A 27,067-nucleotide genomic window follows, 5' to 3' on the forward strand; every position below is an offset into this window, starting at 1 on the left:
AACCAGTGTTGTCAAAGGCGCGCTTAAAGCGCGCTTAAGCCCTGAAGCGAGGCTCAAAAGATGTTGAGCGCTTCGCCTCGCTTTGTGTGCGCTTTAGTATTTCATCACGGCTCTAAGGCATACTTTTCCTTGCCAATGAGTGTAATCCTGTAAAAGCGACATTAAACAATTGATATTTTACTTTTTTCGTAATTTTTTTCCAATTTCTTTGTCCGTATATTTGTTATTCCTGCTTATAATTATTAATGTTGGACTACATATACATATTTTTACTTTTTCTCAAGTTGCGCCTTTTTTCATTAAAGCCCACGCTTTATTTGCGCTTTGCACTTAAAGCCCCAACGGACCTTAGAGTTTTTTTTGCACTTTTCGCCTTTGATAACACTGGATGTAACTAATTTCCAGTGCATATAGTCGGTCTTACAACTCTTTATCCCAAGTCCGTTACTCTCTAGAGTGCTTCTTCATAGTTCAAACTTTTGGTTTACGCCTTTGTTAGTTTCGTTAATTAGCACAACACTTTATACTCTTTCCTTAGCATGCCTTGTTGCCCATGCAAATGTTGCCATTGACTCAGACCAATTCCTTGCCAATGTAACATCTTCCTCCATATGATAGTAGAGAGCATACACTCAAAGAGCAGGTGCTCAATGTCTTCGTTGGCAACATAACATAAAGGACAGACCAACTCTTTTACAGTCCCCCACTGTGCTAGTTGGTCTTTGTAAGTACAACAACACCACCCTAGTAATAATCCCACTAGTGGGGTTTGGGGAGGGTAGAGTGTACGCAGACCTTACCCCTACCCATGAGGGTAGAGAGGCTGTTTCCGGAAGACCCTCGGCTCAAAAACAAAAGATCTGTAACAACAATAGAAAACATGCAAATAAGATCAGCACTGTAAGTGACAACAAATAAGTGGGAAGGGCAATAATTATGGCAATAATAAAAATTGTAAATAAACTATAAAATAACAGATAGTTGGTCTTTGTAAGTAATCTTTATAAAGCTCCACTTTAGGGCCCCTTATTGCAGACCAGTTTTCTCCCCTCAACTTTTGGGAATTCACCTCTGAGCTTTCACATTCAGTTTTTTAACAGAGAAATTACCTCTGTTGCATATCAAATTCCCTGAAGCCAGTTAATACAAGATTCTTTTTCTCCTTCAAGATCTTTTGTACCACCCATGAGGCCTGTTTTGCTTGTGCTCCCCATACCTGGCTACCCTTCACATAGAAGATGTGCAGCGACCTAACCCATAATTTGTCCTTCTTACTCAGACTCAAAAGTACTTACAAATTGCAGCCTTATTCCAAGTCTGTATAACCATAAAATTAACTCCACCAGTAGTTTTTGGGCAGCATAGCTTATCCCAAGCTATTAATGCTTTCTTGGACACTTAATATCCCAGTCCACAAAAATCTTCTACAAGTTGTTTCAATCAACTGGACCACATTTTTTGGCTAAGAGGAACCACCAAGTATCTAACAAGCAATTCACCCTTAGTGAACCCCAAAGCTTGTATGAGAGCAATTTGATCATATGGATTACCCCCTTTCCCAGGGTAAGTAGAGCTTTTATCAACATTTGCAATTAGGCCAGAAGACTGAGAGAAGGACTTGAAACATTTTAAGAGCATTTGAACTGAAATGAGATTACCCCTGTAGAACAACAATAGATATCTGCAAATCCAAACTGAATAAGCTGCAGCTTTGCATGTATAGGATGGAAGTTGAAATAAGGCTGCAATCTTAAGGTTTTCAATGGTCGGGTCAATTACTCCATAGCCAACACAAAAAGAAAAGGGCACCAGAGATCACCCTGTCTTATACCTTCCTTTGCTTGGAAAGGAGGAACATGTGCACCATTAATAAGGATTGAATATGACACAGAGGTCACTGAAGTCATAATCCAGCGGACAAAGGTTTCACGGAATTAAGACACACAAGAAGCTGCTCCAAATAGCTTCACTCAATAGAATCATAGACTTTCCTCAAATCTATATTTAATATACAACTAGGAGATACACACTTTCTCCCATACCCTTTAACCAACTTATGGCTAAGAATGATAATGTCAGTGATAACCCTTCTATGTACAAAGAAAGACTAACTAGTATCAACCAAAATATCCATCACATGCTGCAGTGTTGTCAAAGGCTCATTTAAGGCGCACTTAAGCCTTGAAGCTCAGGGAGGGTTCTTCGCTTCGCTTAAGTTGCGCTTTAGCCTAAGGCAAAGCACTAAAACATGCACCTCATTGCCCATGAGTTCTGTTGTAAATCAAGCGGTACTAAATCCACTGGGGTAGTCGGACAATAAGTGTATTAGCCATGTAGGAAAACATTATGAATGAATATTTTACTTTATTATTGAATTACACACACACACATATATATATATATTATATTTCTCCTTCATTGCACCTTGTTTTACTAAAGCCCACACTTTAAGTGCGTTCTGAGCTTAAAGCCCCAGCAGACTTGAAGTGCTTTTTAGAGCTTTTCGCCTTTAACAACACTGACATGCTGCATTCTTTTTATGAGGATATTAGAAATGAGTTTATATAAATGTAGTACAACATGATATAGGTCTAAACTCTTATATTCTGGAGGGTTTGGTACCTTGTGAATAAGTTTAACAGTGGTGCAATAAATGGTCTTATATAGGATACCTGTTGAGAAGAAATGGGCAACAACGTCTGTAGTTGCATCACCAATTATAGCCCAAGCCTTCTTGAAGAAGTGTGCATTGAACCCATCACAACCAAGTGCCTTTAAATCATCAATATCCTTTAGAGCTTGATACACTTTTTTTTTTTTTTGGTAACAGGGGTAGTTAGCAGCAACTCATGGCTCCTGTCAAGGACCCTACCTTCTTTCATTATACTAGGATTAATAGCAAGCAATTTATCTGTTGCAGAACCCAATAAGCTTCTATAAATGACTTCCTTTTCAATACCTTCATGACTATGTATTAGTTCACCAGTGAAATTTACCGGACTCTGTTCCAGTTCTGATTCAGCATGCTCGTCAGACTAGCAAAAGAATGAGTCACTTTCCTTAGTCCTTACCCATTTTTCTAGCTTCCCTTTAATTTCTTTTTCCATCTCAAGTAGGTCTCTGCTTTCTTTTTTTGATGTGCTATAGTTCTCCGCTTTCTTTTTTGGTTTCTTGTCGAGCATGTTTATATTTTTGCATCTTCAGCAAAGGGACTTGGTCTCTTCCATATCTACTTAGTTGAAGTGAGAATTTTATCTTTTGATTGGTCCATGTGAGAAACGAAAAATCACCCAACAAAAGTGCAAACTCTATATAGAGACTCACTGGTTAAAGGTGGTCGTTAACACTTCAAGAAGATAAGTGCTACAACAACAACAACCCGGTGGAATCCCACAAGTGGGGTCTGGGAGGGTAGTGTGTACGCAGACCTTACCCCTACCTATGAAGGTAGAGAGACTGTTTCCAAACGACTCGGCTTAAGAACGTTAAAAATGGAGCAATAGAGAAACAATAGCAACAACAATATAATAAAACAGTGCAAGCAAATAGTACAACGAATAATGACAGAGATCCAGGGATATGAAACTACAAGAATAGTGCCAATACTACTGCTAATACTGACATACCGTATAGAAACAATGGGCTCGGAATAGGAAGGTACCCCACTATTACTACTACTATTGGTAAGACAAGGCAAAACTCTAGATTGTATATTAACTCACCACTCTAATTTTCAACCTCCACACCTTTCTATCGAGGGTCATGTCCTCGGTAAGCTGGAGCAGAGCCATGTCCTGCCTAATCACCTCACCCCAGTTTTTTTAAGCCTCCCTTTACCCCTCCTTTGACTCGCCACGGGCAACCTCTCGCACCTCCTAACCGGGGCATCAACGTCTCTCCTCTTCACATGACCAAACCATCTTAGCCTCGATTCTCTCAACTTTTCTTCCACAGGAGCCACACCCACTTTGTCATTAATATATTCATTCCTAATCTTATCTTTTCTGGTATGCTCACACATCCATCGCAACATCCTCATTTCTGCTACTTTCAAAAAGATGATAAATGCTCCGATGCAAAAATTATGTACAATTCAGGCTAAGCCTGGACTGAATATCCAATTTTCTGCCACATACAGATCTTTCAATTTACACAAAAAAGTTAATTGTTGTAAGCATGATACAACCACATATAGATCTTTCAATTTACACCCAGAAGCTAATTGTTGTAAGCTTTGTATCTTAGACTAGGTATAGATATTCCTTCAAAACATCTTTCATCAACTAAAACCTATCACGATTGTTGTTTCTTGTTTCCTCATCTCATATAATTTTCAGCTGTTGTAGTGCTGCTAGTTCCATTAAATTCTCAATTTCAATTGATTTATACTTCAACTTGAATCCACGTTTACTTTACATAATGCAAAGCTTGAGTGCCCTTATAGGGTGTTGAAAATGTCCGTTTATCTATCTAATCACCTTTGCTACATCAAAGCAGTTGCATGTCCAGCCAACAATTCCCGAGCCATCACTGACAACCGTGGGTAGCTTCTGCTTTTCACCTTCTACCAGTCCAAGGCATCCGTCGACAGTATAGATGCAAGGTCTTTTAAATATTGGATCAGCTCATTTGTGGCAGCGGATCTTGTCCCATGTTTTATTTTTGTCTCACGTTTCTTACGGGCAATTTCCTTTGCAAAAGAAACACTTCCTTCAATTTCTAGCTCCTGTGCAACGTCAAAACTGGTGACAAAAGGAAAATGGCTGGTGGAATAGTTTCTAATGAAATGACTTTTGGCTTCCCTCAAGTACTTTTTGGACTTGAGACTTTTAGGAGTGAGATCAAGCTTTATTCTTGGATAAGGAATGATAGTCATAAATGTGAAGACATTGAAAACTTGGTCAATATAGCTTTGTGCTTTTGTAGCGATATCCTCAGCAACACTCTTGAGCTAGCCAAGGCTGCCTTGAGAGACTTTACAGGCACCTTGAGATAATATGTTATCCATGAGAAAATAAACCAAACCAATTGCCTGAATTATATTTTTCAGATGATTTAACTGCCTGAATGCCATTTACCCTTTTAAGAAAAAACGACGTTTACAAACACTATCTTTAGGAGGAAAGACAATAAATGAATATTTTTTTGCTTTTACATTTAATCTGCGGATTTTCTCCATGTAGGCAGATAACTCAAATAAAAATTATTGTCCAAAAGTATGATGAACTACTAGGCGGTAGGGTGCTCCTAAAGATGGTGGAGAAGAATGATGTGAATATCTTGCATGCATATTTAAAAACCTTCTATAACACCATCAATGGATTATGCACAGATAAAGTACTAACAATTAGTTCGGTTCTTTTCCTCATGGATAACATATCATCTGAAGGTGCCTGTAGTCAAGACAACCTTGGTTGTCTCAAGTGTGGTGCTGAGGATATCGCCACAAAAGCCTAAAGCTATATTGGCTAGGTTTTCAATGTCTTCACCTATATGATTGTCATTCTTTATCCAAGAATAAAGCTTGATCTCATTCCTAAAAGTTTTAATCCAAAAAGTACTTGAGGGAAGCCAAAAGCCATTTCATCAGAAACTTTCCGCCTGCAATTTTTCTTTTGTCACCAGTTCTTACGCTGCACATGAGCTAGAAGATGAAGTGTTTCTTTTGCATAGGAAATTGCTTGTAAGAAACGTGAAACGAGGATAAAACGTGGGACAAGGTTCTCTACCACATGAGCTGAGCCAATATCTAAAAGAGCCTGCAACTATAATGTCAATGAATGTCTTGGACTGATTGAAGGTGAAAAGCAAAAGCTACCCATGGCAATCAGCTAAGTTGCGCGGACTCTTCGATTTTGGTGCCGTCCCAGTCTCGTATCGGGACGGGGACAGGAGCGCGATACGTTCCGGATTTGGTCAACTGACTTCAGACACTTTGACCGGAGCCCATCGACAAATTTGGGAGAAAAATTGAGATTTTGATTTCTCAAAATAAAAAATAAAATAGATTTAGGAGAATGAAAGAATAATATCCATCTTGGTGAGGCGAGAAGATCGTGATCGAAAGCTTCACTGTTCTGAATAGTGAGAAAGACTTTTTGAAATTCGATCAAATCGATTGAGAATCTCATCATCTGTTAGGACCTCACCTTCTCTGGTGTCAGTGAGAGCAATTTGAGTATCCCCCATTGACCTTCTTTTGTAGATAGAATCTTCAATGAGTGGAAGCAAGGAACCTTACTAAGAAAGGTGCTTGTTGAGTAAGGTCGGCTTTCGAGCCCAAGCCCCTTTAATAGGTTGGGCGCTTGAGCGCATCTTTCTCATATCAATCAAGGCTTTCCCAGAAGTCGATGACTATTCATAGCTATTACCTTGACACCAAATGAGCTGTTATTAAAACATTATAAAGTTGATGATTCCCACCAAGAATTTGATCGCCGGGTCGTTCTAATTCCATATGAATCAGTACTCTTTGGCCGACCGGCTTGTTGCAACCTTCGCATTTCCTGCTGAGATCCCATCCAAAAAGTCACAAAAGGCTTCTTGGGGGTGTAGGCGGCATTTTCGGCCAAGGTAGGGCCTTCGCTACTTGAGCCGTATGCGGGGGAACTCGCACGTGCGGTTCTTAGGGGGGGAGATCTATGTACAATATTCATGTAAGTTTTTCATTGAATATCTCTCAAAATTTACAATATTTTATAGCTCTATTTTTTATTAGCTGAATCCCTGCACCCGTATCCATATCTGGATCCGCACCCCCGAATCTTAAAATTTAGATTTCGCCGAATCCGATACTCGGATCCGTCTCCGTATTGGATACCCGTACCCGAGTCCGAACCACTTAGGTAATTAGTGATGGCTCGGGACTTGTTGGTTGGACAAGCAACTGCTTTGGCGCCAGAAGACCTTTTCTGCAACAAACGTGATAAGATATATAAACAGACGTTTTCAACACCCTATGAGAGCACTCAAGCTTTACATATTGTAAAGTCATGGATCCAAGGCGGATTCAAGTTGAAGTATAAATCAACTGAAGTTGAGAATTTAATAGAACTAGCAGCGAGTGATGGCTCGGGACTTGTTGGTTGGACAAGCAATTGCTTTGGCGCCGGAAGACCTTTTCTGCAACAAATGTGATAAGATAGATAAACAGACGTTTTCAACACCCTATGAGAGCACTCAAGCTTTACATTTTGTAAAGTCATGGATCCAAGGCGGATTCAAGTTGAAGTATAAATCAAATGAAGTTGAGAATTTAATGGAACTAGCAGCGCTACAGCAGCTGAAAATTATATGACACGCTGGAACAAGAAACAACAATCATATTAGCTTTTAATCGATGATAGAGTTTTGAAGGAACAACTATACTTAGTCTAAGCTACAACATTTAGCTTTTTGATGTAATTTGGAAGATCTATATGTGGTTGTGTCATGTTTACAACAATTAGCTTTTTTGGTGTAAATTGAAAGATTTGTATGTGACAGAAAATTGGATAGTTTCTCCCGGCTTAGCCTGTATTATACATAATTTTGAATAGCAACACTTATCATCTTCTTGAAATGTTAACAGTCACCTTTAGCCAGTGAGTCAGTGTGTAGACTTTGCAATTTTGTTGGGTGGTTTCTCATTTCTCACCTGGATCAATCAACAGATAAAATTCTCGCTAAATTCTCACTTCAACTAAGTAGGCGTGGAAGGGTCCAAGCCCCTTTGCTGAAGATGCGAAAATATACTACAGAAATGTAAACATGCTTGAGAAGAAACCCAAAAAAGAAAGCAGATCTATCACAAAATAAGAGTGACTTGTGTGGTTAACACCTATCAAATTGACAAACTTTATATTGATTCTCACATCCATTCAGTTAATTCCTTTAAAACTAAAACTTTTATGATCAAAATTGGAAAAAAAGCACAACCAAACTCAAATGTTAGAAAGTAAAGTGTCCAAGAAGATATGTAGTTAGTGGCCAAAGAAGATATTTTTGACTTTTTAAATTGTAATTAGGGGAAATAAAATTGGACTGAGACTGCCTTTTATGATTTTATTTCTTAAGCTCTATTTGTATGTGTGGTGGCTTAAAATGTAGATGTCTAAACTTTTAAAGCTGATTCTGTTTTCACCTCTTTTTCTCTTTGGATATCACAGGTGCAATGGAGAAAGGTGGTGTCGGGGCACTTGAACTTGTTGCCATGGACATGAAAGCAAGGTTTCTTGTGGGCTATGTATGTCTAAGTTATCAAGTCAGTCTATGTAAATACTATCTAACCTCTTGACGTATTAGGGGTATGTATGTGTGTCGTACACTTAGCTACAAAGGCGCAGAGTTTGAAGTTGTTGAAGTACCTTTAGAGGCCAAGATGCAGGTATGGTGTGTGTTTTTCTTTTCTTTTGTTTTTTCCGGGGGTGGGGGGTGGGGGGGGGGGTGATCATTGGTAAGATGTGGTTTCTTGTTCACACTGGTTCAGAATGAAATCACACAAGTGCTACAAGGTGTGAGAAATTGAATCCCTGTCTTCCTACCTATTGTAGTGGCAGAATAGTGTCAGAACTGCTTATATGCCTTGCACTAGAGCTTTGTATTCCTTTTATTGGAGCATATCCCCTGCCATAGTTACTTTATTTGATGTGGCTTGATTCCGAAGTCATTTACCGCTTTGTATTGCTTAATAGGATAATTTCCTGGAGGGTCTTTATCGATCCTTGAAAGAGAACAAAGTAACAATGTACTTGATCTTTACTATGCAGTCTATTGTTTTTCTTGATATATCAACTAGATATGCATTTGGGTTTTGATACTTCATTTATTTGTTCTATGTTTTAAATGGGAAAGATGCTTTTTTCTTCTTTAGCTTATTCAGGGGCTGGGAGATATGAAGAATTGGAATTGCCAAAATATTCTGCCATTTTCTTCATGAATTGTGATTGTAATTTGTTGTTTTAAGCTTCAGTGTTTTTTGATTTCACGTATATTTTTAAAGAAGCATGTACTGCTTTTCTGGTGCATACCCCCGAGCGTAATGAAGGTCTTCCTTTATGTTATGTTCTCAGGACATGTATAAAAAGGCAGCTGAGTTCTGGGCCGAGCTTAGAGTGGAGTTGCTGTCAGCTGGTGTATTTCTCAGTGATGATAAGCCCTCTTCTAATCAGCTCTGGAGACTTTACTGGGCTAATCATCAGGTTTTAGATCTCTGTTTTTATGGCTCAGAAGCTACTTTATGAAAGCAATGTCTTTATGTTATAAGAGATATATGTCTCAGTTGCCTCCTTTTTCCTGTTCTCAAATGTAGCGCTTCTTTAGACACATGTGTATGTCCGCTAAGGTGCCTGCGGTAGTTCGAATCGCAAAGGAAGCACTAGCAGAAAGTAAATGTGTAGTCGTAGGACTTCAGAGCACTGGAGAAGCAAGAACAGAGGAAGCTGTTTCTAAATATGTAAGTCACATGGCTTGTATCATGTTTCTTCTCTCTGTATTTACATTTTCCTAAACACTTTTTTATTCAGGTTCGAAGGATAAGCCAAGTCACATAGTTTTGAGATTGTAATTAGTACAGCTATGCTGTAGATTTTATGCTTTCAGTACCTCCTTGGTACTTATTTAATGAAATTTTTTAAAAAAAGATAAGAAAGTCAGATATGAAAATTGTGTTCTTTAACCCATCTTCTTGTGTTTTTTTGAAATCTTGATAGGGTCTTGAACTTGATGATTTTGTTTCTGGACCTCGTGAGTTGTTACTTAAATTTGTAGAAGAGAATTATCCATTGCCTGAAAAACCTGAACCACTTCCTGGTATGTGCATGGTTTCTGTAATGGCTTTGTGTATCTTCCTCCAATGCCCACAATTTTGCTTACCTTTCTAATTCATGCATAGAGGAAAGTGTCAAAGAGCTTCAACGAAAGAGACACTCTGCAACACCTGGTGTATCATTTAGAGGGAGAGTGAGAAAAGCTGCTAAATGGCAAACGAGTGATCAGAGGAGTGATGAAGAATCAGATAGTTAATCCCTAATCCCTGAATTCTGTTTTTACCTCTTTATTTGTTAATTATGCCTCTCTATTCCATTTGGGTATTTTGCTTTTTGAGGTAAGGCAATGGTGGTTTCCTTTCATGTTTTGCAGATCCGCTGTTAATTAATTTCCAACTATTTTCTTGCAAATAAGGAAATTCTGGGAAACAACTTACTTCCACGTCCAAAATTGATGCTTTCAATATTCTCTGGTTATATATATGCTCAAACATCCTGTATAGTGTATTGATTTTAGGGGGAGTTATCATACATCTTATTTTATTTTTAGTAGTTGTTTGTATATATGCAACTATGCATAGTATGCTACCTCCTCCGTCTCAATTTATGTGCAGTGTTTGGGTTTCGTGAGCCAAACCAAGTTTTTTTTACTGCAATTTTTTCATATGTATTTTAAATATTTTGAATTGTTAAATTTTACGTAGTTTCCAAATATGTACATTTTATTTTCAAAAACTTAAAGATTCTATGTCCGAACTCACAGTCAAAATTAAGGTGTTTAAGTTGGATTATCTATTGAAGTTGTCCCGAACTCTCTTAGCATTGTTATAATTTGCAGAGTAAAATACATGATGTTTCATATAATTAGCTCTAGGCATTTTTCTCGCTGCTGAATCTTTTTTTATTAAGTACAGCTGATTCCGAATATGAATCTACCGAGTCCGATGATGATGAATTTCAGATCTGTGATATTTGTAATTCGGAGGAGGTACTAGTCCCTGAATCTTGGATCTCCTATTTCCCTTGGTGTGTTATTTGGTTCTTTTGGATTGATCTTCTTACTGCTATCGGTGGTCATCCACGTAGGAGAGGAAAAAATTGCTCCAGTGTTCCTGTTGTAGCCAACTTGTACATCCGACATGTTTAATTCCACCTGTTACAGAGTCAGTTTCTGCGGATTGGTGTTGCCATTCTTGCAAGGAAAAGACAGATGAATATATCCAAGCAAGACATGCCTATGTTACTGAACTTTTGAAAAGGTGGAACATGTGAAAATGTGCTGCTCTGATTATATTCACTTTTTAGCTTCATCATAGATCATCGCACTCGGTGTTTGAGGAAGGTCCAACACTAACCACCTATATGATGTTAAGGTATGAAGGAGCTGTTGAGAGAAGGTCCAAAATTTTGGATATAATTCGTTCTTTGGATCTTCCAAACAATCCGTTGGATGATATTATCGATCAGGTTCTTCCCTTTTCTACTTATACGAGTTTGGTAATCCCTCTCTGTGTTGGGTTTGGGTGCTTAGTGTACTCTTATTTTGAAATGGTAAATATTATTAAAACAAAATAGCACAAGGATTTGTGCCTGGTTACATCCCCAAAAAACCAACAAGGAAACCTGACTATCTGTGTAAAGTTTTTATACATTGTGATCAGGCCCAACTATCTAGCGGTCGTCGCAAATTATAATTCGGTTTAAGAGTCCAGAGTCGAATCCCATAGGGAATTAACTCATCAATCACAACTTAATATATCACAAGAATTCAAGCAAATCAATTCTCCAAAATATTCAAATAATGATTTTTGTTTGGCTAAACTAACTAATTGCAAATAATGGAAATGCAGTAAATTATCAACTAATTAAGCAAAGAGTTGAATATAAGATTAAGGAGGCCTAGAGTTATGATTTTCCCAACTGCCGAAATCCTTCTCTCCACGTTACCTATAACTTGGTCAATTTGTTCTTTGCTGATCATGAGCACTAACTGCGATTTTCTCTCGCGCAATCACAATAACTTACTAGAAATATTTTCTCGAACTACTCTAGCTTGCAAATTCTCACTGCTCACTCTGACCACGACAAAGCTTCTTTATTTCTAATCCCGCTTTTAAACCCGCCGTATTGGTTTTTCATGTACCTAGGGAGTGATGTTGTTCAACAACTATTCTAAATATGCTCTAAAAACATATTCCATGTGAGGTAGACACCCTAATTGCTCGGGCATAGTGCCCAGGCACTTTCCTCACAGACAAGATATTTGCCCTTCACTCCCTAGTTTCCCAAGTTTCCGACTCCTTTGCTTATACTCCCTTTGTTCCACTTTATGTAATGTAGTTACTATTTGGAGCGTCAAATACGGTTTTAACCATTTTTTGCAAATACTTTCGAATATTTTAAATTGCTAACTATGGTGACTTATAGTATTTTTTACATAGTTTCTAAAAAATTATAAAGCCAAGTTTTCTTCACAACATCCATATAACAACTATTCACTATAAAAGTCAAAGTTTTTCTCAGAACTGACCTTTTAAGTTATATTTTACCTCTCTATAACAACTTTTTACCTATAATTGCAACATCCATATTTATAGCAGAACGTTCTTTGTAAAATTGCCCCTCTATAACATCCATATAGAATCTTTAAGATTACGACTAATAATTCTAAAAATATGCACACAATCTTTTCCATTAAACAAAGTTTCTATCTTGCATAATATATAAGATTTGAAGATTTGCACATGATATCTTTTGCATGGGACAAATTTCAAAAAATATTTAGACAGAAAATTTAACTGTTAAGCTCTTAGATTGTCTTCAAGGGAAAACTATTCGATACTTTTTTGCTTTGGACACGAACCTTCGCCAATTCAAGCATTGTATTATTAAGAGAATGAAATCTACAAAATAAATAAGCTTCAATTACAAAGTTATTCCATCAATCTTGAAATAATTTATTTTTCTAGGTAGCTTTAAAATGTCTGACTTAGAGTTTAAATTTGTATAGGTTTAGTTATGAATTTATTAATAATGTATTAGCTTTTTTCAATATTTAATTACTGCAATATGCAAATCTTTTGAGATTTTAAATTTGAATAGTTTTCTTATCCTTTATATGTAACATTAAAAAAGGAAAAATAATTGATTTTTGGATAATTTTTATCTATAACAGCCAAAAAATATTTAAACGTCAAATGTTGTTATAGGTGTATAACAACCATTCACTATAAAAGCCAAAAAATATCGGAACAAACGAGGCTATTATAGAGAGGGTTGACTGTATATTCCTTATCAAAACAATTATAATTATACCAACTTATAGTTATATAATAGTCATTTTTCTTTTAAGTTATTAGCAGTAATGGATTTAAATCACTTTGTTGTCTAAAATAAGTTAAATTTCAACAATTTTAAATAACTAATTGTCATATATATTATTCTTATATATTTATCAGCCATTTCCTGGCACTCGTATCCGTACTTGTGTTCGCAGTGGGATCCATACTATTGAATCCTAAAATTTATATGATGACGAATCCGACCTTTAGATTTGCACCCGTATCCGAGCAATATAGGCGTCATGGTTGGCAAGTATTAAGGTTGCAACAAGGAACACGAGGAAGGAGGTGCCATGACTATGTGATAATGTAGTTTAGTGCTTGCGCTTCCACACATGGAAGGGTTAAGAGTCCTTAAAAGTTGTTGGTTAGTGTAAGCAATTACACGGAGCAAAATATGTGTTGTAACAATTGTGAAATTGGGCAATCCACCATCAAAAGGCAAATATTGTTGGAAAACAAAATAAAATCCTTTTGGGTAACCGTACATAGTTTTCATTTTCCACTTTAAAAATTTTCCATTTTAAAAATTTTCCATTTTTGTTTTCTAGAATATTGCTGATACTTATATTAATTCTTATAACCAAATTTAATGCATAATTTATAAAAAAAATTGAATTTTATTCTATTTTAATAATTTATATGTGTCAACATTAAAACTTCATGGTGCTTATGTCCTACGCCTCAGTTTAGTTCCCTCCCGTGCTAGGTGAAATGTGCCCCATTGTGGTCCGATTTTTTAAAATCTGGTAATGATCGTAATGGCTGATCACGGCCAACTCTAGTCCTAAAAAGGATAAGCGGTCACTGCAAATATAATCCGGTCTAAAAGTCGAGTGTCGAATCCCACATATAACTAAGGTTTAGCTACAATTGTTCACTATCACCAAAAAGACAAGCTTGAACAATTCCTAACTTATAGATATTAAGATTCTTGTGTTTAACTAATTAACTAACAAATTAAAATAGTAAATTAACAATTAAAGATACTAAGGGTTAGAGACAAGATTAAGGAGGTCTAGAGTTATGATTTCTCCAATTGTCGGAATCCTTTTCGCTACGTCTTCTATAATTTCGCCTAAGTATTCTCTACAGATCATGAGCGCTCTAAGTGTCGTAATTCTCTCCCGAGTAACTACCACAATTTACTAGACATATTCTCCCGAATTACTCTACCTGGCATGAAGTACGACTCACTCGGATCGCACCAAGGTTTCGTTATCCCTAATCCCACCTTTAGACCCTCTGTATTGATCCCTCATATACGTTAGGAGTGATGTTGTTCAATAACTACCTAAATGTGCACTCTCTCCCGAGTAGTACACTCTAAATAGGCACAATTGATTGAGAGCTCTTCACCCAACCACAATAAAAACGTAGTTGAACAAATAGAGAAAATACTACAGCAAATCTATATTAACGTAACACGAAAATCATCCTCCAAAAGGTTCCATCATAACGCTAGATAACAAATTAGCTATTCATAATAGTATACATAACTACAATACTAGAATTCATAACCAATAATGAAAATAGGAAGAAGGAAGTGAAAAACTTGTAGAAGAATTCTCCGCCTTGCTCCTAGTGTGTTCTAGCCTCCTTAGGTCTAAATTATGTCAAAAGTCAGTCTCCTTTCTTTTTGGGCGAGTCTGGCTTTATATAGGTCTAGGTTAGTCATCTTTGAAATTACAAAATTGGCCTTGGACTATTTTTCCTCGGACTCACGTGCGCGGCCGCGGATCAACCCCGGATTGACCGTGCATTTTGACCAGTGTTCTGCCTGACATGCGCGGCCAGTGCACGGCCGAGCACTTGCCACGCACTTTTCACCCTGTTTTGTTGGAAATTTGGAAAAACGTAAAACATGAAACTTGTAGCCCTTTGAGTTAGCTTTCCAACCATATATTGTGGAGCCCAAATGGAGTTCTGAGCGAAAAGTTATGTGCATTTTACTAGACAGTGCGCAATATGCCTACTCGATTCATCGTTCGTTCTTAACTATCATCCGTTGATCCCCGAACACAATCCCGGCTTAATTCCTTGGGCTTTTACTCAGACTTCAAAGCTCTAAATCACTTGAATTCATTTCATAACATCTACATAGCTCGGAATCACTCCTACAAGGCATAAAACACACAATTATTGCGAAACACTAGCGATTAAAACTCAAACTCAATTAAAGTGCAGTAAATTAGAATGTAATAATCGACTAAAATACGCAATTATAGCCTATCATCAATGGCAAACCTGTTATTTGTCAGATTCCAATTGATTGTACTAATTGTACAAGCATCCATTCTCTACTGTAGTTATAAGCCTTTTCCTGGGCACCAGTTGCAACTTTTGAGACATTACAAGTTAAATTTGCCATATCACACCACTATTCAATGGAAAAAATTAGGTAGGCTGCTCAAAATGTTTAGGTGGTTTATGCATTTGCAAATTCCACCTTTGCACCCAACCCAAGTGCCTCTTTGAGGCATTACAAGCAAGATTTACATATTTCAAGTCTTACGCAGCTTGGGGGCCCAGAGAAAGTGGCAGAAATAACAGGGAGAAAGGGCATGCTTGTGAGGGCATCTGGTGGAAAAGGTGTAACCTATCAGGCACGAAACACGTGAGTTTGCGATGTTTTAAATCAGATTATATCTTTTCTTTCTCATAATAGCTGAGCAAATTTTTCTTGCTTCAGGAAGGATGTATCCATGGAAATGGTTAATATACATGAGAAGCAGCTTTTCATGGATGGGAAGAAGCTGGTAGCTATAATTTCTGAAGCTGGGTCAGCTGGAGTTTCTTTGCAAGCTGATAGAAGGGCTTTAAACCAGGTAGCTTTTTGATTTTTTTTGTTTTCATCATTTACTGCATGACCACTTCAATGAAGATTGTTAAATATATATATATCTATATGTATTATGTGTGTGTGTGTGAATGTAGTAGACACCCCCTCTTTTCTATATTTATCTTCCGATCCTTAATTGATGGCTGCTTTTGGTAGCTGTTTTCTGATTATGTTGTTTGAATTTCTTCCCTTATGTCAGAGAAGAAGGGTTCATTTGACTTTGGAATTACCTTGGAGTGCTGATCGGGCAATTCAGCAGTTTGGAAGAACTCATCGCTCAAATCAAGCTTCTGCACCTGAGTATAAGTAGGTACCGTGTCTGTTTATACGTGAGTAATGATTCTGCTATATGATGGAAAACCTGGACTGTACGAGTCACCATTGTAACTCGAGTTGCCATTGTAACTATATGATGGCGTACCTTGACTTTACAAGTTGCCACTAAATATGTTTTTCATACTTGTCAAAAATCAATCTCCCTGTATAAAGTACTTATATCATATCTTTCACATGTGATATTTTTCTCTTTCTCAATATACAGGCTACTTTTTACTAATCTTGGTGGAGAACGGCGGTTTGCATCTGTGGTTGCTAAGAGACTTGAATCACTTGGGGCACTGACTCAAGGAGATCGACGGTGAGTGCGATATTGTTTAGCATATATTGCAAGTCTGATTATGACAACATGCATGTGAATCAGTGGCTCTTTTCAATTGCTCTTGATATATTGCAGAGCTGGACCATCTCTTAGTGCTTATAACTATGATAGTTCCTTTGGGAAGAGGGCCCTGATGATGTTGTATAGAGGCATCATGGAGCAGGTGTCTTACTGCTGCTTGATACTGTCATTTTTATCTTGTATTCGATTCCTTTCCCACTTTAGCATGTATATGTGCAAATCAAAAGTCAATCTATGGTTTGCAGGATCCTTTGCCACTTGTACCACCAGGTTGTTCTGCTGATAAACCAGATGCTATACAGGATTTCATTTTGAAGGGGAAAGCTGCGCTTGTTTCTGTTGGAATAATAAGAGACTCAGTTCTTGGTACTACATTTAGCTCTTTAAATGAATCAATTTAAAGTATTGTTAGTGGAGACAAATGAATACTAGCATAAGAAGTTTATCAGGGCTCTCTAAGTCATCACAGCCTCTCAATCAAGTATCTTCTGACTGTGGAAAACGTCTTTAATCAAAAAAAAAAAAAAAAAAAAAAGAAAGAAAGAGGAAAGGTTCTTCTGTAAAACCATTCGATGCTAACTTAATGGCTACTTGCTCATTAGACCAGCCTGCTATATATGTTGTTCTTTCGGCCCTCAATAGGAAAATATGGTAAGGTCTAGCCCCCTTACTTGTACTTTCCTCTTTTAGGTTTTTCAATATTAATAAAAGCCCACACATGGAAAAACTTCAATTGCTGCAACAGTACTGAAAAATCTGCTCTCAGGCACACTCCCCGAGGAGCCTGAGAACCTGGAATTCTGAGTTCATACAAACACCATCGGAGAGCCAATAGTGACGCGAGCCTACCCCTGCAAACAGATCCGACATCGGATCTCCCACGCGTGGCCAGTCGCCGGCGAACACTCCACCACACGCTGGCGCTTGAGACTATTCCAGGCAACTTTTCAAATTTTTTCTTAGGATAGCCTCTTCAGCACCCTTTTCCGACCCAATCCATACTTGCAGTTCTAGATTTCGACCACTTTTACTTTTCTCCGGCGACGGGAAGCTTTTTTCCGGCCATTTTTCAATCATTTTTCATTCAGCTGCAAAACAGAACTCTCTCTTCTTCTTCTCAAAGTCTGCATAATACCATTACAAGGAGCTTCTCAACGGAGCCAAACATCTCCTTCGGAATCAGTATTCACCCACTGTGATTACTACCAAACACCCTCTATAATCGTCATAACCTGAGCAGCTGGTTAGTAAAATATGGGAGACAACAGGATATACTTCAACGCCGGATTCAAATCTTTCGACATCACCAGATGGAACTCCAACAAAGATATATGGTTTGAATGGGTGGAGAGAAGCCGCAACATGATGAGACGATTATCCATGGGTAGAAAGACAATGGAATGGATTTGCTTTGTCTTTAAAGAAGCCTCGACAGATCAAAAGAATTTAGTGAAGAGATGGAAGTATAAGGACCAAATGATAGAACATTTCTGCACTAGGAAATTTAACGCTCATGGAAGATATATGAGTATTCTGTCACTAAAGGGAGAAGGGAGGTCAGTTGTTATAATCCCAGAGTTAGCTTTGAATGCATACTGGAAAGACATAGCAGCTAAGATAGAAAGATTCATCTATCATGCCCCCAAGATGAATACCACAGTACCACCCAGAAACACTGTGGACAACTATCCTTATGTCAAAGCAGTTAAGGAGAGTAAATGGCAATACAATACCCTTCGAGAGGCAAATGTCAGTACAAACAATAGAGATATCTCTGTTTTGGAACCTTCAGGAGCAGAGGACACATGTTTACTAAAAAGATGCATTATTGGGTATTTTGGGAAAGAAATCACCGAGAGACCCACTTTAGCAGACATAAGGAGATGGGGTACTGCTTCATGGAACAAAGCATATGGAGTCAACATGTATGACATGACTGGCAACATGTTTCTATTTGAGTTTCCGAACAGATACATGGCTGAGCAGATTTTGCAAGGAGATTGGAGATGGAAAAAGTTCAAGCTTCATCTGGAATGGTGGAACTACACTGCTGGATGCATTCCAAACTCTCAAATTGTGGAAACATGCTGGATTAGAGCCATGGGGATTCCCTTACATCTGTGGTCACAAAAGATCTTCAAAGAAATAGGAGATCTCTGGGGGATGGATTGCTACTGAAGAAGAAACTGATCTCAAAAATCACCTTAAGTGGGCTAGAATTCAAATTGTTGGTGATAGCAGAAAGATTCCTAATGAGATTGGGATTGAAAGAGAATGGATCAAATTTTTCATCCCAATCTAGGCTGAAAAACAAGCAAGATTTGAGCTGAAGTCGTCGGAAAACACACATAGCTTTGGAGCAGAGAGAAACATGGGCGACCAAGTGGGATGCACCATATTGCAAAATAATAATAAGGGAAAGGCATGGGTGCAACATACGCAAGGTCCAAGTCCGACAAATATGAGCATTAATGCGGCGAAAAATGAGGTGAAATCAAATGAGTCTGATTTGGCTGCACAAGTCATTTTTAATGATCTCTCGTGTGAGACCACTAATGAATTTAGGCTGACGCCTCATATTGAGGAACTGAGGTGCACCTCTTACTTGAAAGTCAAAGAATCCAATCCAGGGGATCCAATTCCCATTGCAAACCTTGAAATTATGCCACATGCAACACATATGAGTTGCGATCAACAAGAAGGTGAAGCAGAGATAGGAATACTGGGACAGAAGGCAGGGGAACATACTAAAAACAAAAAGATGGGGGAAGATCAAGTTGAAAATGCATTGGAGCACCAACAACAGCTAAAGCACTTCAACTCTATCCAAGATTGGGAAATCGAGGAGTTTACTCCTATATCAGTACAATAACACAATCCAGTAATAGATAAAGAGATGGATGCGACATTGTGGGTCCATCAAAATATGATCAGATTGGGGAAAATGTTTGGAGTAGATTTTCAAGGCCATGAAGAAGAAGCATTGGAGTTACTAATGCAAATTGACAGTTGCAGACAAGTTAGAAGAGTGGAGACAGAGATGGAGGTGAAGAAACAAAGGTTCAAAGGCTCACTGGAATTAAAAGGATTAACCTTCTTTGATGTCAAATTCAAGAGTGATGGAAAAAGGAGTAGGGGAAGAGATCTATCTATTATTGCAATATGAAGATCAATTTAATTTCATGGAATGTACGGGGATTAAATGACAAGAAGAAAAGGAGATCATAAAAAGTCAAGTACTGAATTGGAAGGCAGACATTATCTGTATGCAGGAGACAAAAGTGGAGGGGATAGTCAATCAAATTTGGGGTGGGAGATGGGTGAGGTATGCATGTTTAGAAGCTAGCGGCACGAGAGGGGGGATTTTGTTACTATGAGATTGCAGAGTATGGAAAGGGTAGGTGTTACAGACTGATGCATACACTTTGACATGCAAGTTCGAGGCTCTTTTACAGAATTTCAATGTCATATAACAGGAGTGTATGCTCCAAATTGCAGAATAAAAAGAAGAACAGTATGGAGAAAAATTGGCGCAGTGAGGGGATTGATGGAAGGCCCTTGGGTAGTCTGTGGTGATTTTAACGTCACAAGGTACCCTTCTGAAAAATGGGAATGCTCGAGGAGGTCCAGAGAGATGGTGAAATTCTCGGATTTTATAGAAGACATGGAGTTGATAGATCTTCAACTCGAAGGAGGCTACTATACTTGGTTCAAAGGGGATAATCATACAACTGCTTCTAGAATTGATAGATTTCTCATTTCAGAAGAATGGGAGGAAAGCTTCAGAAATATCAAGCAAACTCTCCAACAAAGGCTGATTTCTGACCATGCACCAGTGGCTCTATGCTGTGGTGTCTTGGAACAAGCTAAATCATACTTCAAGTTTGAAAACTGATGGCTGAATGTGGAAGGTTTTTATGACAGAATTAGAAACTGGTGGACATCTTTTGAATTTTCAGGAAGACCAGACTATATTTTAGCTTGCAAATTAAAAACTCTCAAAGACAAGCTAAAAGAATGGAGCAGAAGTTGTAAAGTAAATCTGGGATTGCAAAAATCAAAATTGCTGAGTCAATTGGCAGGTTTCTAGGCAACACAACAATTAAGAGCTCTGAATCAGAGAGTGGAGACCGACAGTCAATTTCGAAAATAGTCCAAAAATCTCTAAATCAGAGAAGGAGTCTTTACAGAGTAAATTTGAGGAACAAGAAGTCCTGAGCTGTCTGAAGATGTGTGCAACTGACAAGGCCCCAGGTCCAGATGGATACACAATGGGTTTTTTCATTATGTGCTGAGATATTTTGAAGCACGACATCATGAAGGCCTTCAATAACTTCCATTCCCAAGAGATGTTTGAGAAAAGTTTCAATGCAACATACATAGCCTTGATTCCAAAGAAGACAGGTGCGAAAGAATTGAGAGATTTTAGGCCAATCAGTCTGATAGGGAGTTTCTACAAACTACTCTCAAAAGTCTTGACTGAAAGACTTAAGAGGGTGGTAGGAAAACTAGTAGATGCTCAACAAATGGCTTTCATCAAATGAAGACAAATAATAGATGCAGTGTTGATTGCTAATGAAGCTGTGGATTCAAGAATCAAAAAGAAAGAACTCGGAATCTTATGCAAACTAGATATTGAGAAGGCTTATGATCATGTCAACTAGAGCTTTCTACTGAAATTGTTAGAACAAATGGGTTTTGGGCAGAAATGGATCAGTTGGATGAAATTTTGCATATCTACTGTTACCTTCTCCATTCACATAAATGGATCTCCTGAAGGTTTCTTCCATGCACACAGAGGTCTAAGATAAGGTGATCCTTTATCTCCCTTTCTATTCATTATAGCCATGAAAGGACTGAACAACATGATTAAAACGGTCAAAGTAAATGGATGGATTAAAGGTTTCGAGGTTCACAGGAATGAAGCAAACAGTCTAGAGATCACACATCTTCAATATGCTGATGATACTCTAGTCTTCTGTGACGCTGAAGAGGAGCAACTTAGGTTTCTAAGGATCATCTTGGTCTTATTTGAGGGAATTTCGGGACGACACATCAACTGGAGAAAGAGCCATATCTATCCCATTAATGAAGTTAATAACATGGAGCAACTGACACAGATAATGGGAGGAGAAGTAGGGTCCCTACCAACTGTATACCTTGGGATGCCTCTTGGTGCAAGATCCAAATCCAAAGAGATCTGGAATTCAGTCATTGAAAAGTGTGATAAGAAGCTGTCAAGATGGAAATCGCAATACCTATCAATGGGGGATAGGCTAGTTTTAATCAACTCAGTATTAGACTCACTTCCTTACATGATGTCTTTATTCCCAATTCCTGCAGGAATCATACAGAGACTGGACAAACTCCGAAGATCCTTTCTCTGGCAAGGGAATAAGGAGAAAAAGGTCTTCCATTTAGTTAAATGGAAGACCCTCACAATGGCCAAAAAACAAGGTGGTTTAGGAATAAGAAATTTTGAAGAATCAAAGCAAGGTTCTTAGAATGAAATGGCTAGGGAAATATTTTCAAGAACCTCAAACTTTATGGAGCAAAGTGATCAAAGCTAAGTATGGTGAGGAAAATAACTGGGTGTCAAACAAAGTCAGCACATCATATGGAGTTAGTGTGTGGAAATCCATCAGAGAACTTTGGCCTATAATGAAGATTCATTCCTCCATAAGAGTGAACAACGGAAGGAACACATTATTCTGGAATGATAATTGGTTGGGACATGGAAGCCTAAAGGAAAGATACCCCGATATGTTTGGTTTGACACAAAACCAGCATAGGACAGTAGCTGATATGTGGAGTTATCAAGGATGAAAACTCACTCTTAGAAGACAATTGAATGACTGGAAGATAACAAAATTAGCTGACCTCTACAAAGAGGTGGAAGCATTTAAAGGATTAGAGGAAGGGGTGGATTCACTTTAGTAGCAGAGGCACAACAGAGGGGTCTATCAGGTGAAGGGTGCATATAAGATTTTGAATCAAAATGATCTTCAGGTAGATGCTTGTCCATGGAAGCATATATGGAGAACAAAGATTCCATATAAGGTAGCATGTTTCTCTTGGCTACTAGCAAAGGAGGCTGTATTAACCCAGGATAATCTCATAAAAAGAGGAATTTCACTCTGTTCAAGATGTTTCCTATGTGGGGAAAATGCTGAGACTGTTAGCCATTTATTTCTACATTGCAAGATAACAGTCCAACTATGGAAAATCTTTATTAGTCTTAGGGGTATTTCATGGACAATGCCATGCAGGATTAATGAAGTTCTTTATAGTTGGGAAGAAGCTGGTGCTGAAGCAACTAACAGAGATAGATGGAGGACTGTCCCGGCCTGTATCTGGTGGACAGTCTGGAGGGAAAAAAATGCTAGATGTTTTGAAGATAGAAGCAACCCAGTACAGAAGATCAAACTCAATTGTATTCTTCTTTTTTGTTTTTGGTGTAAACAGATTTACATAGAAGATACATTGACAATCGTAGACATACTAGGATCTTGCTAGGTTGCACACCAGCACATCTACTTACCACCTACTTGTAAATCTGGTTTTCAGTACAACCAATGTATTGATGTTATTAATATATACAAAAGTTATCAATTCAAAAAAAATAAAAGCCCACACATGCTCTCTGCATAGGTGGTATTGGACTTAAGGATAAAAAAGAGCACTTATTAATAAAGAAATGGACATTGAGCATAATTCAACCCCGAAAGCTAGAAAGTGAGGATTGCTCAAGCAGTAGACCAAGTCCCCCATCCCCATCAAATGTGGGAGGCTCTCAACACCCGCGCCCTCCCAACCTGCACACCCAAGCCTGCCAACTGAAGTGTAGACAATATAATATGGGGGTCCAACATTGGTGTAACAAAGAATTGGGATGGGTACGGTTCTGATACCATGATAGAGAATGGACATTGGGCCTAACCCAACCACAAAAGCTAGCTTACAAGGTAAGGATTGCCCACGCCATATTAGGAGACCAAGTCCCCTTCACCGTCAGATGTGGGAGACTCTCAACACTTATAAGTTGCTTTCTATAACTTGGAGGGCTTTTATCAGAGACTCTTAAGAATTTTTATATTTTTGTGCCCGCATACATGGTTGTGCATACATTCATGCATCTTTGTGGCCGGTGGTGTTTGTTCGTGTTTCCTTTACATGCTAGGAAGAATTATTGTCCGTTGCTGAAGGCAGTTAAGTTTTCCTTCTTAAAAAAAATAGTCAAACTTGTTTGGGTTTGGTGACTAGTATTTCAGTGTTCACCCTCTCATCCCAAACTTACCCTTTTTCCACTCTTTGCTTTTGCTGATCTTTAAGGTAATGGAAAGGACTCTGGAAAGCTTTCTGGCCGTATAGTTGATTCGGACATGCATGATGTTGGGCGTTTCCTTAACAGGCTCTTGGGATTGCCACCTGAAATCCAAAATAGGTTTATTATCTATCAATTTAAATATGGATGCTTGCTATCCATGTCTGTAACCAAAAAGTTTGTTTTGAATTCAGGCTTTTTGAGTTATTTGTCAGCATTCTTGATCTTTTAGTTCAGAATGCACGCCTTGAAGGACATTTAGACTCTGGAATTGTTGATATGAAAGCTACCACTGTTGAACTACAAGGGACGCCAAAGGTTATGCTGTTCCTGTTGTCTTTGCATTCTTATATAAAACATGTTGTGACATCAACCTATTACAGACTGTTCATATTGACAACTTGTCCGGGGCTTCAACCATATTGTTTACTTTTACATTGGATCGTGGACTCATTTGGGAGGTATATATATATGTATATATTACCATTATAAACTTGAGTTAGATGGCTAACTTCCAAGTTTTCTGTGTAACCTTTTATTTTCCACCTGTAGTCAGCATATGCGTTGCTTGAAGAGAAGCAAAAGGATGAGTCTAGTTCAACTAATAGTGGATTCTATGAATCCAAACGAGAATGGTTGGGAAGACGGCATTTTCTATTAGCATTTGAAGGGTATGGAAATTTTTGGTCAGTAGTTTTGTTATTTCTGTATATTGGTATTTTGGTTTGCAAGTGCAGTCAACCTTATTCAACTTGGTATAAGGGACCAGGTTGTATTTCTTTTGCATGCACAAAGTATTATGTCTACGTCAATCAGTCAACTACATTTCAATCCCAATCCCAAATCATCTGGGCTTTATGAGTGATTTGTACCTTTTCCGCTCTATCCAAGTCCATTTCCCCGTGCATAGCAGAAACTTAATGCACATGGCTGCCCTTTAAGGCAACTTAAGGATTTTCTATATCTCACGCTTACCTTACATGGATAACTAATTTAATCCCAAATAGTTGATAGAAACTTATATAGATCCATTTGTTTTATTTTTAGCTAAGTATGCATTTATTAGGAGAAACTTAAGGTTTTCTGTGACAACTTCTCTCCATTTGATTTTAGGTTTATCTCATCTAATTTTAAGACCTTGGATAATCATATTCAACTTAGGTCGTAACTAGACAATCTCATGCTATCTTTTCTCATTTTAGCATCTATTTATGCTTCTTGCATCTGTTGTTGTGTATGATCATTGTAATCTTGTTCAATCTTAAATGACTGTGCATCTATTTTAACATTTTCATTTCAACGGAATTCATCTATTTTAACATTACTGACAACTGTCCTATATAACTTGTTAGGCATCTTCCAATCTTGTGAGGCTCCTCCATTTCAGAATTTTATCTAATTTCCTTGTTATCATTTGATGAAGGAATATTTTTGGAGAAAACCCCAGTATACAAGTATATAAAAGAGTAGCGGTCCTAGAGAAAATATGGTTCTCAAGAATGGCATCCAATTATTTAACCTAATAGACCTTGTGGGTGGTGGATTTGCAAAAAATTCATCAGAAACAAAACATCACTCTTTTAACTCTACAGATTCATATGCTTACTCAGTGGCTAGACAACTTTGGGCTCAGTTTTCTCGTATATTTGGGCTGAATTGGGTCATGCTAAAGTGGATCTTCTGGCACACTACGAATCCCTTCTTTCTTTCATGAGATATTGTTATTGTGTGTTAAGAAGCTCTTCGTGAAAGAAAAATTTCTAGGAGTGAATTCTGTTCTACCAGTGGAAGTACAGACAAGATTTGTACCACAAAACAAGGGGACTATAAACCAAACTTCTTTATTCTTGATAACTGTGATAGATGTTTATGTTTATTGGCATTCTGGTTTAAACAAGAGGATGTACATGTATACATTCTGTCTTACTTCTACTCCTAAAACCCTTACTCTCCAGAGGGGTTCTCTACAGTTCCAACTTTTAGCTGGTTCCTTGCTGGTTTCATCAATTAAAACAAAATTGTCTTCGGACGACGTGCACCATTTATACCTCATGAAACTTCGAAGTAAAAAATGTGCCATTCTCAAGCTTTCATCTAGCAATTTGAAGATTTTGTATGAATTGGAAAGAGACATAGCGTGATGTTCCCCTAGCTGGCCTTCCTTTCACAACTAATGCAGGCTCATGCATGGTCTAAGTCTTATTCCTGTAGTTGGATTTTTTTTCTTTTATAATGTTCAAATTTGATTAATTTAAAGAGTGCAATGTTGATTTTGTTCAAAAAGGTGCCTTTTGTCCAAATGCCCGTGATTTTGATCTTTCTGTTTCGTGATTATTTCAGTTCTGCTTCAGGAATGTACAAGGTATTTCGTCCAACTGTTGGAGAGGCCCTTAGGTACTAAAGGTTTTTGACTTTTGGGCTTTAGGTTAACTTCTTCCTTTTAGGAATTGACTGCTTCGTGCTCTGCACCCTAACCCATCTTCCTCTTCCTTGTGCTGTGCTTTACTTGACACTTCTCAATGTCTAGGGAGATGCCCCTCGCAGAATTGAAAGACAAGTACCGAAAACTATCTTCCTTAGAAAAGGCCCGTCATGGATGGGAAGATGAATATGATGTTTCATTGAAACAGGTAAAATTCTTTATGATCATATATCTTGCAGGATACCCTGATGAAAAGTGCCTTGGGAAGCTTCCTTGATCTTTTTATGTCATAGGATCAGCATTCCAGTGTTTTGCTGCATCCTGATCTTGTTTATGAATTGGTTATCTAATAGCAAATAAAATTCCCATTGAACTTCCATTTTCACTAGCCTGATATGGGAGAGTTCATCTGATAGAAGAAAAGACCTGGGAAAATGGAGCAGTTCAAATTGATTCATTGGAAACTATTAATTGCAATCCTCGTTTTAGACATAATCTCTTCTCAAATAGGAACCAGTGCGGGATTTTCGGCGGAATTCGGTATTTCCTGGGGCTCAGATGTGGAAAAGACTAAAATCTTTTGATGAATATTATGACAGAACTCAAAGGCTGGACTGTTGCTTGAACTATGGTGATTAAAAGAGGAAGAAAGACAATGATGCACACTGCTGAATAAAAGATTAACCTTGATAAATGACCTTGTATTTGTGTTT

At 37.9% G+C, this 27,067-nt stretch overlaps 1 protein-coding gene across 1 annotated transcript in view; it reads left to right on the forward strand.

Moving 5' to 3' along the window:
- Window positions 1–27,067, forward strand: part of LOC104241290 (protein FORGETTER 1) — a 49,388-nt gene that overhangs the window by 18,424 nt on the left and 3,897 nt on the right. Inside the window, exons 9-29 of the mRNA XM_009796225.2 lie at window positions 8,148–8,208; window positions 8,284–8,365; window positions 9,051–9,179; window positions 9,290–9,433; window positions 9,690–9,789; window positions 9,872–9,997; window positions 10,661–10,734; window positions 10,833–11,005; window positions 11,120–11,213; window positions 15,607–15,704; window positions 15,780–15,915; window positions 16,129–16,235; window positions 16,471–16,566; window positions 16,663–16,750; window positions 16,854–16,974; window positions 23,941–24,052; window positions 24,127–24,250; window positions 24,316–24,393; window positions 24,485–24,603; window positions 26,273–26,326; window positions 26,460–26,562. Coding sequence (XP_009794527.1) covers window positions 8,148–8,208; window positions 8,284–8,365; window positions 9,051–9,179; window positions 9,290–9,433; window positions 9,690–9,789; window positions 9,872–9,997; window positions 10,661–10,734; window positions 10,833–11,005; window positions 11,120–11,213; window positions 15,607–15,704; window positions 15,780–15,915; window positions 16,129–16,235; window positions 16,471–16,566; window positions 16,663–16,750; window positions 16,854–16,974; window positions 23,941–24,052; window positions 24,127–24,250; window positions 24,316–24,393; window positions 24,485–24,603; window positions 26,273–26,326; window positions 26,460–26,562 — 2,219 coding nt within the window. The remainder of the gene's footprint in view (window positions 1–8,147; window positions 8,209–8,283; window positions 8,366–9,050; window positions 9,180–9,289; window positions 9,434–9,689; window positions 9,790–9,871; window positions 9,998–10,660; window positions 10,735–10,832; window positions 11,006–11,119; window positions 11,214–15,606; window positions 15,705–15,779; window positions 15,916–16,128; window positions 16,236–16,470; window positions 16,567–16,662; window positions 16,751–16,853; window positions 16,975–23,940; window positions 24,053–24,126; window positions 24,251–24,315; window positions 24,394–24,484; window positions 24,604–26,272; window positions 26,327–26,459; window positions 26,563–27,067) is intronic.

Source organism: Nicotiana sylvestris, chromosome 8 (genome assembly GCF_000393655.2).
Source record: "Nicotiana sylvestris chromosome 8, ASM39365v2, whole genome shotgun sequence".
In the NCBI taxonomy this organism is placed as follows: Eukaryota; Viridiplantae; Streptophyta; class Magnoliopsida; order Solanales; family Solanaceae; genus Nicotiana; species Nicotiana sylvestris.